The sequence below is a fragment of the Petromyzon marinus genome, chromosome 19, assembly GCF_048934315.1.
Source record: "Petromyzon marinus isolate PM22_M1 ecotype Great Lakes invasive population chromosome 19, UKy_Petmar_22M1.pri1.0, whole genome shotgun sequence".
Lineage (NCBI taxonomy): Eukaryota > Metazoa > Chordata > Hyperoartia > Petromyzontiformes > Petromyzontidae > Petromyzon > Petromyzon marinus.
In genome coordinates this window covers 4,619,428-4,633,448 of record NC_133685.1, presented here as the reverse complement: position 1 = coordinate 4,633,448, position 14,021 = coordinate 4,619,428, and the positions used below count along the sequence as shown (strand labels likewise).

Genomic DNA, 14,021 nt, shown 5'->3' with positions numbered 1-14,021 from the left:
ATTGACCGACGTTTTTCCCTTTGCGCAGGAGTTTTTTGAAAAAAACCCAACCCCATCGGCCGAGCGCACGGTCCAGCAGTCGTGCGAAAATATCCTCCTTAATGCGGCGTGGCTTAACCGTGACGGGGAAGCCCTGCGAGCATATCTGCAGGGTCGCAAATGTGCACACCTACCACCACCGCCACAACCCCCGTCGCAACCCAGCCACCCCCTTGCCTCGCCACCTGCCACCCCCACCTCTCCCATCGCCCCCACATCCCCAACTAAGAAGAAATAGTGCACACGTACACATTCCCCGGCCAACGCTGTAGCACTACTGCATAAGGTTTTCGCGGTCGTGCTGTGTCGCTCACCGATGTGTTTTTGGGTTTTTATCTGTGTGTTGTTTGGCATGGAAATATGTGGTGCAACCCATTATGTCGAACAACAGGCACGGTGCACACTAAAACACGTCCGAGAGCTACACAGAAGTTCTGGCCACGTACCCTAAAGTTCCTATGGTATTTGCCTTGATTGTCTCAGTCTTTTGTAAATGTTTTTTTTTTCTCCCCATTTTCACTGCAGTCAATTGAATTGTTAAAAATTCAAGTTAATTTCCTGGTTCACCCACCTTGCTTGTCCATGCTAGGAATTGCAGATTGAACAGGTCTGGCGTTAACAATTTACTCGGTGAACGACGTGTATTTCCAACTCCCTGGGGACTAAGGTATAGGCAGATATGGGAACATATGGAAAATTAGTTGTGCCGTACACAAACAGGTTACTGGATAAACATGAAGTGCAAACTGCTGTAAAACAAAATGAAAATGCTTGACTACTTCTTTAGAAGTAAGCGAATGTATGTGAGAATGAGAACATTACTGAGTGTGAAACTCAGAATTTGGAACATCTATGGAAAAAAATACAATTACACCACGCGCAAATGGTATCACTGGGTGTGGGGAGTTCATTGGGAAAAGTGGAATGCGTGACGGTGGGATATGCAACGTACTTGCTGTGTACACTTTAAATCTCCTTTTGGTGCAGCTTTAAAACTATGGTGGTCTGTGCTTGCAGCTGGGCAAGTGAACCTGGATATTATTTTGAATACTGGAAATGGCATGCAGCAAAGGTCACCTTACCTTTTTTTGTCGATTCACAAATTTAAACACCTATCTTTTGGCCAGTGCCATCTCTCCTGCAACTGAATAGCCATATTTGCGTATATACGCTGTATATAATTATACATATACAGAGTAATTGCCTCTTACCTTGTAAGGTATATAGATAGGTGCACTGTGCAAGAAGCGATTTGGCCAGAAGTGGTAGGTGTGCAAAATTCGTCGCACGAAAACGGGCACGAGAGGGTGTAAATGAGTGTAAGCTCACACGTCACACGAATGTTGAGTGCTGGCAAGCAGCTGCTGCAGGCGAGTGTAAGTGGCGGCTCGAAAGGAAATGCTGATTGCGCACTGATTATTCGTTGAAGCAGAAGCTTCCCGCCTATATATACAGCGAGGGAAAAATAGTATTTGATCCCCTGCTGATTTTGTACGTTTGCCCACTGACAAAGAAATGATCAGTCTATAATTTTAATGGTAGGTTTATTTGAACAGTGAGAGACAATAACAAAAATCCAGAAAAACGCATGTCAAAAATGTTATAAATTGATTTGCATTTTAATGAGGGAAATAAGTATTTGACCTCTCTGCAAAACATGACTTGGTACTTGGTGACAAAACCCTTGTTGCAATCACAGAGGTCAGACGTTTCTTGTAGTTGGCCACCAGGTTTGCACACATCTCAGGAGGGATTTTGTCCCACTCTTCTTTGCAGATCTTCTCCAAGTCATTAAGGTTTCGAGGCTGACGTTTGGCAACTCGAACCTTCAGCTCCCTCCACAGATTTTCTATGGGATTAAGGTCTGGAGCCTGGCTAGGCCACTCCAGGACCTTAATGTGCTTCTTCTTGAGCCACTCCTTTGTTGCCTTGGCCGTGTGTTTTGGGTCATTGTCATGCTGGAATACCCATCCACGACCCATTTTCAATGCCCTGGCCGAGGGAAAGAGGTATTCACCCAAGATTTGACGGTACATGGCCCCGTCCATCGTCCCTTTGATGCGGTGAAGTTGTCCTGTCCCCTTAGCAGAAAAACACCCCCAAAGCATAATGTTTCCACCTCCATGTTTGACGGTGGGGATGGTGTTCTTGGGGTCATAGGCAGCATTCCTCCTCCAAACACGGCGAGTTAAGTTGATGCCAAAGAGCTCCATTTTGGTCTCATCTGACCACAACACTTTCACCCAGTTGTCCTTTGAATCATTCAGATGTTCATTGGCAAACTTCAGATGGGCATGTTTACGTGCTTTCTTGAGCAGGGGAACCTTGCGGGCGCTGCAGGATTTCAGTCCTTCAAGGCGTAGTGTTACCAATTGTTTTCTTTGTGACTATGGTCCCAAGCTGCCTTGAGATCATTGGGCTGATTCCTCACCGTTCTCATGATCATTGCAACTCCACGAGGTGAGATCTTGCATGGAGCCCCAGGCCGAGGGAGATTGACAGTTCTTTTGTGTTTCTTCCATTTGCGAATAATCGCACCACCTTCTGACCAAGCTGCTTGGCAATGGTCTTGTAGCCCATTCCAGCCTTGTGTAGGTCTACAATCTTGTCCCTGACATCCTTGGAGAGCTCTTTGGTCTTGGCCATGGTGGAGAGTTTGGAATCTGATTGATTGATTGATTGCTTCTGTGGAAAGGTGTCTTATACAGGTAATAAGCTGAGATTAGGAGCACTCCCTTTAAGAGTGTACTCCTAATCTCAGCTCGTTACCTGTATAAAAGACACCTGGGAGCCAGAAATCTTTCTGATCGAGAGGGGGTCAAATACTTATTTCCCCCTTTAAAATGCAAATCAATTTATAACATTTTTGGCATGCGTTTTTCTGGATTTTTGTTATTTTCTCTCTCTCACTGTTCAAATAAACCTTCCATTAAAATTATAGACTGATCATTTCTTTGTCAGTGGGCAAACGTACAAAATCAGCAGGGGATCAAATACTTTTTTCCCTCACTATGTAGGCCGCTGTACGGAGATAAAAGGTTGCTTGGAGGAGGGAGGGTGCAGTGAATGCTCAAGCAACGAGATTTGTCGACTTTGCAGTTTACGTACATTGGCTTGTTCTGTATTTTAATGAAGAGTTTATAAACATGGAACAGCAACACTTTTTAGAAAATTGGTGACTTTTCTCTTTAAGATTGTGACTTGGAAGGGCATGTTGCACCAAATTTGCGACATTATACAACAGTCTAGATGTAATTTCTCCATGTTTTGCTTGCTTAATGGGTGCAGGGAGGGAAATCGATGGGCTTTCTTTGCAACAACGCCGCGGTAGACGGGAGAAAATATAAATTTACCACTACCTAGGGATGGTGCGAATAGTGATCTTATGCTTTGTCATACCCGATGCAAACTCTGCTTTGCATTTATCCATCCATTGCTTGTGATCAGTATCGCGACAGCAGCTTAACATACAAAGTAATATTATTTCACACACTCATGGTGTTAAAAATGTAATGCATTTAAAGTGGAATTTTGTTATTGGGTTTAAATGAAAGAATAGTGGTTTAACCACATTAAAAAATATATATACACTTATCATATTAGCAGCCTGTTGCTGTTATTTTGACTTTCTTTTGAATCGTGATTGTTCAACATTTGCTATGGTGCATGTTTAAGGGGTTTTTTTTGTAATGGTGATGCCTTTATGGAGAATAATTGAGTAAAATTGCTATGTTCTGAATTATGATGGATTGAAATAAAAATATTAAATTGTCATTTAACAGTCATTTTGTATGTTTATGATATGTATACGGATGCCTTAATGTGTAATCATTACTGTGACCGAACAATGCCATTTAAAAAGATGTTTATAGTTAATAACACATTCCCATAGTATTCGTGTGCTTGTTGATGGTAATAACTACTCAAAAATACCCTTCCTTTTTGGTTTATTCAGCAGGGAGCGTGTAATGCTGCCGTGATGTAATGGTTAACGTTCTGGGTATTCCCACCTCTCTCGAGATGTCTGGTCAACGTGGTAGAGTCGGTCAAATTGCTTCTCCAAGGGCTGCCGAGAGCTCCCTCCGTTGCAGGGCCTTATGCCAGCAGTGGCGTGATGCAAGCCATTGTAGCGTCAGTTTGATTTGCAGGAGGCGTTAAGTGCCGAAGTGTATATGCATTCCGATATTCGTCCACACATATTTGACAAGTGTTAGGTTTGTTTAAAATGGAAGCTGTTGCATGCTACTTGTGGCATGCATAAATGTAATAAAATAAAAAGTGAAATGCACGTTAGGCCATTGGACAGCGCCACATGCTGGTGGTGCGTGGGAAGTGATCCTCATGAAATGTGTCAAGAAAAAGGCCAGTGCGTGCATGAACTGAGTCGACGTCGTAAACACAACAGTGATCATTAGTTTACGAAATATAATAAATGTACCTTGACACTTACGTAATTTATTCAGGAACTGTGAATCACTGCAGGTTGTCTTAAGCAATAACTGCACGTTTAGCATTCTTTAATATTCAGTGTAAATGCGAATGACTGCAACAGCCAAATATTGATCACTTATCAAAGTTTTTGAGAGTAGCAGGATAAACTTCCCGAGGTGTCCTACCCAGTTCGCTTGTCGAGATTTGCAATGTGCATTCTTATTTCATGCCGTGAGCACTTTTTTTTCTAGAAAGTATTGCATTGGGATGATGCTTGGTTATCTCCGTTTATGAGTGGCATGTGGAAGGAAACCAAGAGCACCTGAAGAAATCCCACGCATAACTCATTGAATGCATTGAGACATTGCTTTAATCAGTTTTGTACATTAACGGTTAATGCTTAATTTCAGTGACTCGAAAATCGGGCTGCACAAATCTTCAACGTCCACAGACACGCGACTTGACTGAGTCGTGCCCAGTCGGATCGAGTGAGCAGCTTGCAATCTGACAGTTACTTGTTCAAATCCTGGTTAGGAGCTGACTGGGCCCATCATTCCTCTGGGTTGAACAAATAAGCACCACTTTGTGGGTAGGTCAGCAGTGGTTTTCCTATGTATATAATCTCTTAGGATTGCACTGTAAATAAGAAAAGCACTACCTCAATGCTCATTTGAATAAGAAATCACTTATGACTGTACTTGCAATTGTAATGAAAGCAAATTCAGGAATTTCCATTGTTTCTTTATGCTATTATGAAAACAATGCATGTCCGCAAATTTGACATCTCATAAAATTTCATTCGAAACTCACGCCCACAACATACAGCGCTGTGGTATGCCGTCTGCTGAAATGCCAAGTTAACGGGCAGCATCCAGCGGTGTCGTGTGTTCAAATGAACGCAAAGGCAGTGCTGCAATGTTCCAAAAGACAATGGCAGGATATATGTGAAGCACGCAAGGTGCTCTCCAACTAACCGTACCCTTCAAATCTCCCACGTGCGGTGTACATCGCACGCATCGCTGTGTGAGAAATCCAGTGAGTAATAAATGCAAACCTCTGTCATATGCCCGCAATTATTCACATTTGAAATAATCGACCATCATTCCACGACCGTAATGTGCTTGAAAATGTAAACGACTTAAATGTGACAGCCGCTATTAATCACTGTGTAATTGAAAGCTGCAGAGCAAAATATCACACACTGCATAATGTATTAAGGTTTTATTTAAATATATTGTTTTTTCTCCAGATTTATCTATTGTATTTTGCAATCAACCACCATTCATTATTCACAAAACAAGCAGTCGTTTATACATTTAGCACAAACTGTTCGTTCTACCATGGAGACACTCGTTTTTTTTTGTGACCAGACGCTTTTGAGTCAAAGAAAAATCTCACGTTTACAGTTTACATTTCTTCTGTATTACCCATTTTATATTCACATTGAAAGTGCAACTATAATCATCATCATACTCACGTGTCATCGGTGTCTGCTCATTACAGCCATCGTGCCACCTGAAATAAGCAATGCCGCTATCCTTTTTGGAATATCCCAAGGTCACTCCAAGACAATCCAGTGTTTCCACGACACTATCTTACATTTCTCCACCAAACTGGTTTGCTTATCATTGTGACCATTACAGTATGCAGACCTGGGATTGTGGAGATGTGATCAACCAAACAGTACAACGCCAAAATTAACACTTTAATAATCAAACGGTCGTGATGCTAACGGACTAGCTAATGGCCTTTAATAAATAAAATGAATGAGTACGATATGTTCTCTTTTGCTCTTAATTTCTTTCAAGAGCTTGCTTGATGAACATGAATTTTAAAAAAGCGATCGTAATTTTTTTTAATCATTTACACTATTATCGGAGAATGGAAACATGGAATTTATTAACCACGATGGGACAAGGTTCGACGTTTGGCAATTTATATCTTAAACGCATCGATACCATCTCTATAAAGCTACCATATATCTACGCGGAAATTTATATTTCTGTACTTTCATTAAAATATAACAGGCATCAATACTTGACTTCAAGTTTTCGTGACTGCAGGAATTCATATTCTTTGGGTCTTTCGGTAAAGCCACGTAGATAAAAAATAATAATAATACAAATATCACGACGTTTCGATCGTCATCAGGTGAAAAAAACGTGATATTTTTTAAATTATTTTTTCTATCTACGTGGCTTTACCGAAAGACTCAAAGAATAGGCATCAATACGTTTTTTTTTTACTAATTGACCTCGTTATTGCAGAACATTTTCGCCCAATTTGTTGGATCTACGACCTTGAGATTAATATTTTACACACAACATGGTCAGAGAATAAATAACGGAGTGAGTGGCAGCCCAGGAATGGAACGTCCAGGGGATATTCGGCCCACCAAAAGAGATGGACCGATGAAATTCTGCTTGTCTATAGAGAGGGCTTTGGGCGGGTTACTGTTATTACATCGCAGGTGGTAGCTCTGGAGGAGGCCTTCATCCAGCCGTGGAATTACCGTGGCTGATGACAAAACAATGATTGCTTGTTCGCTGGCAGGATTGTATATGCTATGCACCAAAGTATAACTTGTGGAATTCTCTTTGCCGGTTTTTTTTTTGCACGAGTTAACTAACGCGTCGCGTTATTAACGTTTATCTTAAAGGGATTTTCTATGCCGTTATTATTTGGGCGTTAAGACAACCGCGCACAACCGTATGTATACACCCGCGTGTTCAATGATACCACAAGGTCTTTTAACGTCCGCCCTACACGAGACGGCATACTTTGGTATTCTTCGCTAAAAATTAATGGGACCGGCTGCAGGCATCGAACCATCACGTCACTGCTTAGTGGCTATACAGCCGCCGACTCGGGTACCGCAACATGCTACATTGGTCAGAGAAGGAAATGTAGCCCATGAACTATAAAACTCGGAGGGTGAAGGTGGAGTGCTCTTATTCGCTATTACCCTATTCTCAAGATAAGACACTCCGGAAAAGCAAGACGCGCCCCGAAGCCTGTTCCCCGTGTCGATGCTGTAGTACAAATCTGGGTTTCGCTCGCACTCACCTCACTGGATCTTTATAAGACGCACCCTCTACACCTGCTTTAAATTGGAATAGTAGAAGGGAGGGAGGGGGTGAATGCGCGTCGCGTAATCCGATGAATGCGGTACATTTCACTTTCTAAGTGCAGTGTGATCAGCAAGGCCACCAGATGGCGACATGCAGTCACGTATGGTGAAGCGCTTGGGGAGGAATACGCGAATTATTTGCTTCAAAACAATCTTCACAACTTGCTCGCATAAGTGCTGCAATCAATTCGAATTTGTCGTTAAACCAGGCAATTGACACGCTATACAATGCCGTATTGTAGTCTACATTCGTGTTTTACTGAAAGCGTAAGCTTCATTTTTAAAATTCTTGGTTCTTTCGGTAAACTCACATAGAAAATAAAAAATATAAAAATAAAAGCAAAAAAAACTTTTATTTAAATTTTATTTTTATTTTCTATCTACGTGACTTTACCGAAAGAACCAAAGAATATGAATTCCTGCAGTCACGAAAGTTTTAAGTCAAAACTTTATTTTAATGTTTGTACTGCACTGATTTCTATCTTTTTTTTGCAAAACGTTTCTTATAATTATAATAATGTTGTGCATTTCTTTCGGTTAATATTTTGACCCTGTACGCCGCTGTTTTCACGACAATTCAACCCGCATTGTTTGGCGAGCAAATTCCCCCTTGAATCGAGATTGGTTTTTAATACAGATTTAAGATTTCGTGTGGCTCTTCTAAACGTTGAGAACTCATCTACTCTATACAGGGGGGGGGGGGGGGGGGGAGTGCGTCTTATAATCCGGATAATACAGTTGTATATATATAACACATTGGCAGCATCACTGATGTCAGAATGCCAAGTTTTGGTAAAATTGTGCGACTCAAAACGCTAAACATTATATCCTCCGACTTGTTCCTATTGCTTTATTGTTTCAATACCAGTTAGCACAACTTAACACAACTGCGCGCATTCTATGATACGAATACAACTTCACAGGGCATCAATGCATGCATTCTATTGTACTGATGAAGGGGGGAGAGCATTGACGGAGTGATTGGCGGAAAACGTTAAATCATTGGTTACCCGAGTTGGATTCCTGGTCATGACTAACATCAGCAGTGAGTGACATCTGAACCAGTCCTGTCCCCCCCCCCCCCCCCATTCCTTCATTAATCGCCACTGAAGAACAGCATCGTCACATAGAAATACCCCATGACTGATCAGGCATTGGAGGGTGGCAGTCCATCCAGTAGTGGCTTTCAAAAAGGGTTGCACACACTGCAGTCGTTTGATGCAAACTTTAATTCAATATCTTGTTCTCAGTTGTTGTTTACTCAAAAGATCAGATGTTCAGTGCATTCGTATTACCATCATAGGCAATGACAAACATCCTTCAATGCTGTGCAATTTTATTTTTTTCCCCATTGACACCGAGTAAATTATCTATTTCCAGGTTACACTTACCATTCATTGGTGAGCTGCCACTGCAAATATTTATTGAGCAACTGACGTGATTAAAGGCAACAACAAAACCCCCTACAAGCACAAATGCAAACATCCACGGAATATATAAGTACCGTTACCCTGAAGCTGTCAGCCCGCACAAGTCACACTTGTCGTCAGAATCCCAAGTGGAAATTACTCATGATCGGCGGTGTGATTGTTGAAGCAAAAACCTTGGTGGTGCATTTGATTTCCATCGCTATACAACGGAAATATAAGTACACGTGTACTAATTAAAGCAAGCAGCTCAATTCACTGTGTACGGTTTGTGGGGAAGAAAAAAATGTGTGTTGCAATGTGGAAATCAAATTCATATCGCTCGTTATTCTCAACAATACTTGCACCGGTGTTAGTCGTGTATGTTTGATGCACTATTCCTCTGTGCACGGAATCTCAAACACAGTACGTGTTGACCAATTCGTCTCTCGAGACTTTGAAGGGAGCAGAGTTTTGTCCAAATTTGCCCCCCCCCCAATATTTTACAGTAATCTAGAAAGCTTCGATCCACAATGGTTGATTCCTTTTTCGTCTTGACTTTCACTCCGTGATGATAATTCATCCCACCATCCTCTCCCTCCCCCCTCCTGTAATGATCCTATATTTTACAAGAACTTCTCCTTCTTTTATTTATTTATTCCCGTATTTTCCCATCCACTGGCTCACAACCGGAGAATACCTTGATTACAATGCGTGTGCATCGGCCTTTCACAAGGATGCGTCGCTGTCTGTAATGTCATAGAAAATATAAAATGTAAGAAAAAAATCGAAATACTTCGCAAGAGTGGATTAGTTGCCCGCGTTAGAACTCCCTTAAACCTCCGTACACCAGGACACGGAGCCGAGTCGTCATCCTTGCGCAGCTACCCCACGAGGGAGCCAAAAGTTTATCGGAGTCTTCAGACGCAGTCACAATCGCGGTGGCGGAGAGAGGGGGGGGGGGGGCATGTAAACGAGAGACTGAGTGCCACTCTCTCTCTCGTCCTCGAGTCGTTTACTGCAAATTTTGTAATGAGAGCTGCCCGCGTGCGAGTGTGTACAACAAAGGACGAATTAAAATATCATTTCCCAGGCGTGGTGGAGTCAAAAGGAACCATCGTTTTAAATGTTAATTGTCTTAATATACATTATTATTATTATTGCACTGTGGACCGTTGCGGTGGCATGCCGTTGGCTTGTTTTATGCACAGCGACGAAGTTAATGGTTGGTGTATGATCACCTAAACCACACCTATAAGCATGGCACAACGACAGTGACTTCCAATTCCGTTCAAGGTTCATAGCCACTGCCCTGGTGTGTTACACGTCAGTGCAAATGTACTCCCTGCATGACACCAAAGCAAGCCGCGCAAAGCTAAGTCTTTCATATATATATATTTATTTCGTGTTAAAACATCACCAGGAAAAGCGTTGGTGGAATCTTCAAGGTTCTGCTTTGGGATTTTTGGACAAATCCTTTTTGGAGCATTTTTGTTGGTGTTGTTCTTCTTGTAAGAGGAAACTTGAGTGCCTGGAGAAAAAATCTCTGCTACATTGTTCACCACGTTACGGAGCAGGTGAGTGTCATCCGCATCACGTTCCCGGATAGAACCATCTAGACGGAACACACAATCTTGGTAGGATGCGTCTGCAGGCGTCCCATGTTGCTGGATTAAAGGGAGGTGCCATCTCATTCGGCGGACATACCTCAAAGGGGCAATCCTTACAGCTAAGCCATCCAGTCACGTGGATAGATAGGCCATTACAAGTCAACGATAAGCCAGGCTCCTCCTGCTGCTGGCACGCGCCTCCTCATTCGCGGTCGTTAAGCAGTGGCGTAATTTCCACATCACGAACATCAGAACCTTCCACCCCACCGCCCCCTCCCCCACCTTTTGAACAACCACAGTTTAACTCTTTCCCACCCCCAGCCTCGTGCGGCGTTCGCCAGACGACGCCTTCAAATCTTCACCGTTAAAGCACCGTCGCCCGTCCGCTACGGCGTTCGCCACGCGTAGGCAGGCCGAGACGGAACGTCGGTCCAAAGGAGCGCAGAGCGGAGCGCGCTTAGGAACAGGTAGGCGCAGGCCAGCAGTGCCGGGCGAGCTTGCCTCGCGCCCGCAGAATTGTCGACGATTCGATGCTTCGACGACCTGGGACCGTTGCAGAGGGGCGTGTCGCAGCAGCTGATGCACACGGAGCGCACTCGGCCCGGCATGCAGAACGATTGGTAGCCGGCCGAGGCGATGTGACACGCGGCCGATGATGCGCACGACTTGCGGTAGAAGGTGCCTGCAACGCAACGCACGTTCCGAATGTCAGCCCAAAATGTGACGACTTCATAGCAAAATGTTGCACTTGACTGCTCACCACTACTGGCCCCCAGCCCCCCCCCCCCCCCACCAACAACGTGGCGTGCTCTGCCATGTATTGCGATGTGTGCGCGTGTGGTACGTCGTGTGGGGGGGGGGGGGGGGGTGGTTAGCACGCAGTTGACTTGAGTTCGATCCCTCGATCGTGGCCCACAGTGGTGAATATCTGAAACCGGTTCTGGCCCTCCCCATCGGACGGCTCGGGCTTAAATGAGTACCTGGTGGAAATTTGGAATTGTCAGCGCTTGCGGAAGACAAAGGCGGCCGGGCGTGGTGTCGGTCGCCCACCCCCTCGTGCGCCCGTGTCGGCCCTCGTAGGCACTCGCGAACAGCACTTGTCCCTACAGTCTGTTACATTCTAACGTGGGGCATCTTTGTCTTTGTGTACATAAGTGGGGAGCGGTGGTGCAGTGGTGAGCTCATTGCGCTACGAAATCACGAACTTGAGTTTCGAATCCCGCTTCATCGCCAACAGTGGAGAATATCTGTACCGGTTCTAGGCCTCCCCCCTACGTCGACTCACTGGGGAGACAAAGGCGGCCGGGCGTGGTGATGGCCATTCCACCCTCTCGTGTCCCCTGCCGACCTTCACAGTACTTGTCCCCGCAGTGTTATAAGGCTATCCGGGAGATCTTTATGTTTGTTTCCTAGCTAGGTACATACTTCATATGGGTTTATATTCTTGGGTCTTTCGGTTAAGTCACGTAGAAAGGTTCAAAGCAGACGACCGCTTGTGTTGCGTTCGAAACGTCGTAGTTTTTTGTTATTTATTTGTTATTTTTTTTGAACCTATCTACGTGACTTTACCGAAAGACCCAGGAATATGAATTCCTGCATTCACGAAAGCTTTAAGGCAAGACACAGGGGGTTTTTTTTTCAGGTATAATCCCATTTAGGTATGACGACTTCACAGCAAAATGTTGCACTTTGCTGGAGTAAATAGTCTCACATGGAGGGGGAGGGAGGAACCTGCGGATGACGTTAAGATAATATAATCATCTTAACGTTGTATAGGGAACGGGACATTAAAAAAATATCTATCCATTTCAGAACGAGGAACAGTGTTGTAAAATGCGCTTCTATCGGACGTAATATTCCTGAAAAAAGGTCCAGTTTGTGACATTGAATTCAATCGCAAATAGCGACGTTTTGTTTCATGTTGTTGTTGACGCAATTGACAGCAAGAGCTCATCTGCTAAAACGGACAATCGCATTCATCCGCCGAACCTTATGCTGTCCCCGTCGTGTCGTCATCCACCCGGATCTCTCGCGGAGCGACGCAACCCACATTGGGCGTTCGAGAAAAGCCCTCGGGAGCGGATAACCGCAGAGCTATATTCTGAGAAACTCTTCATCAAGGGACCTCGAATCCACAGTTGCCGAGGGTGGCACTCTCCCAACCGCTCTGCATATCACAGGCATCTCAACAATGTTCGCATTGGATTGCACGATGGGCGCGTGACGAATGTCTAAACTCACTTCGCTCAGCAATCAAATGGCCCCGAGATCATATCTCAGAATAATGTTTCACGGATGTGGCCCGAAACTGTCGCCAGCCCTCGGCTATTATATAATCAACTGTCGCCAGCTCTCGGCCATGATATAATGCAACAGACAAGCAAAGAGTGAGCCTTTGAATGAAGACGTTCCGTTATAGACAGCCTGCATATTTCTATCCGTCCAATGCTCGGTCGCGCTTGTGCCGTTAAATGCAAGCCGTTCGGTCGCTTGATTGCTTTCGCTAACAGCAGCTAACCAATGCTTAATGCACGCAAAGTCGTTACTCTTGAGTTTTTTGTTTGAACAAAAAAAAGAACCGCTACATCTGCGCGTGTGGCACGCGCCCCTTCAGTGGGTCTCGAGAGGGCCCGAGACTAATGTATGCAAATGCGGCCCCTTTTTTTTACCTCCCGATTTTTCTCGTCTTCAGCGAATTAGAAGGGTCAAGAAACGGTCACGCGCAAGCATTGCGAGGGCAGACTCGGCACCCTAAATATATAGCCATCCTGATCGCCGCGCAACGCAGAAGGGAATGATGCTCTTTTGCGTCTCTTTTCGTTGAAGCAACGTTGGTAAATGCTTCACGCAACAACAAAGGCACACGATGATTTACAGGAAACATTTGGACCTCGACGATGAATGAACCGGCACTGCTGATACGCATACTGCGCGGTCGATTTGAGACCGCGTTGGAAATGTGAAACGTTAACGCGCACTGTGAGACGGCTTGTGGGGTTCATGCCGCCACGCCTCAGACGCGGGGTCGTGGTATTTGCTCCGCTGCTAATAAATTAACTGTTTAACAAAAAACATATTTACTTTTTGTTCCTGGGTAGTAAGTGTTATTTCCTAATTGCTAATGCCTCGAAAGTACAGAAAATGGCTATTATTCCCCATAAACTATGCTTTTGTGACTAGGACATTGATATTTTGAAATGTACCTACTTTCAATGAGAAAACGTGCGCATTTTTGTCATTCCTTCACATAAAGTCCTGGTCACAAAAGCAGAGTGTGTGGGGAATAATAGCCATTGTCTATACTTTTGAGACATAAGCAATTCGGAGCTTCTCTCGTGCACGCCGTGGAAGTAACAGCGAACAGCTCCTTAGATCAGCTCCACGTGCCGGGAGCTTATTCAGCAA

General features: G+C 44.2%; 2 protein-coding genes across 4 annotated transcripts in view; one reads left to right on the top strand and one right to left on the bottom strand.

The window, feature by feature from the left end:
• Positions 1 to 3,813, top strand: part of LOC116943751 (puromycin-sensitive aminopeptidase-like) — a 41,627-nt gene extending 37,814 nt beyond the window's left edge. Inside the window, exon 23 of the mRNA XM_076067956.1 lies at positions 29 to 3,813. Coding sequence (XP_075924071.1) covers positions 29 to 277 — 249 coding nt within the window. The 3' untranslated portion in view covers positions 278 to 3,813. The remainder of the gene's footprint in view (positions 1 to 28) is intronic.
• Positions 3,814 to 4,822: 1,009 nt separating this feature from the next.
• Positions 4,823 to 14,021, bottom strand: part of LOC116943754 (ly6/PLAUR domain-containing protein 1-like) — a 35,464-nt gene continuing 26,265 nt past the window's right edge. For all 3 annotated transcript variants that reach the window (XM_076067960.1, XM_032956940.2, XM_032956941.2), the window contains one exon: positions 4,823 to 11,298. In XM_076067960.1, the coding sequence (XP_075924075.1) occupies positions 11,003 to 11,298 (296 nt within the window). In that variant the 3' untranslated portion in view covers positions 4,823 to 11,002. The remainder of the gene's footprint in view (positions 11,299 to 14,021) is intronic.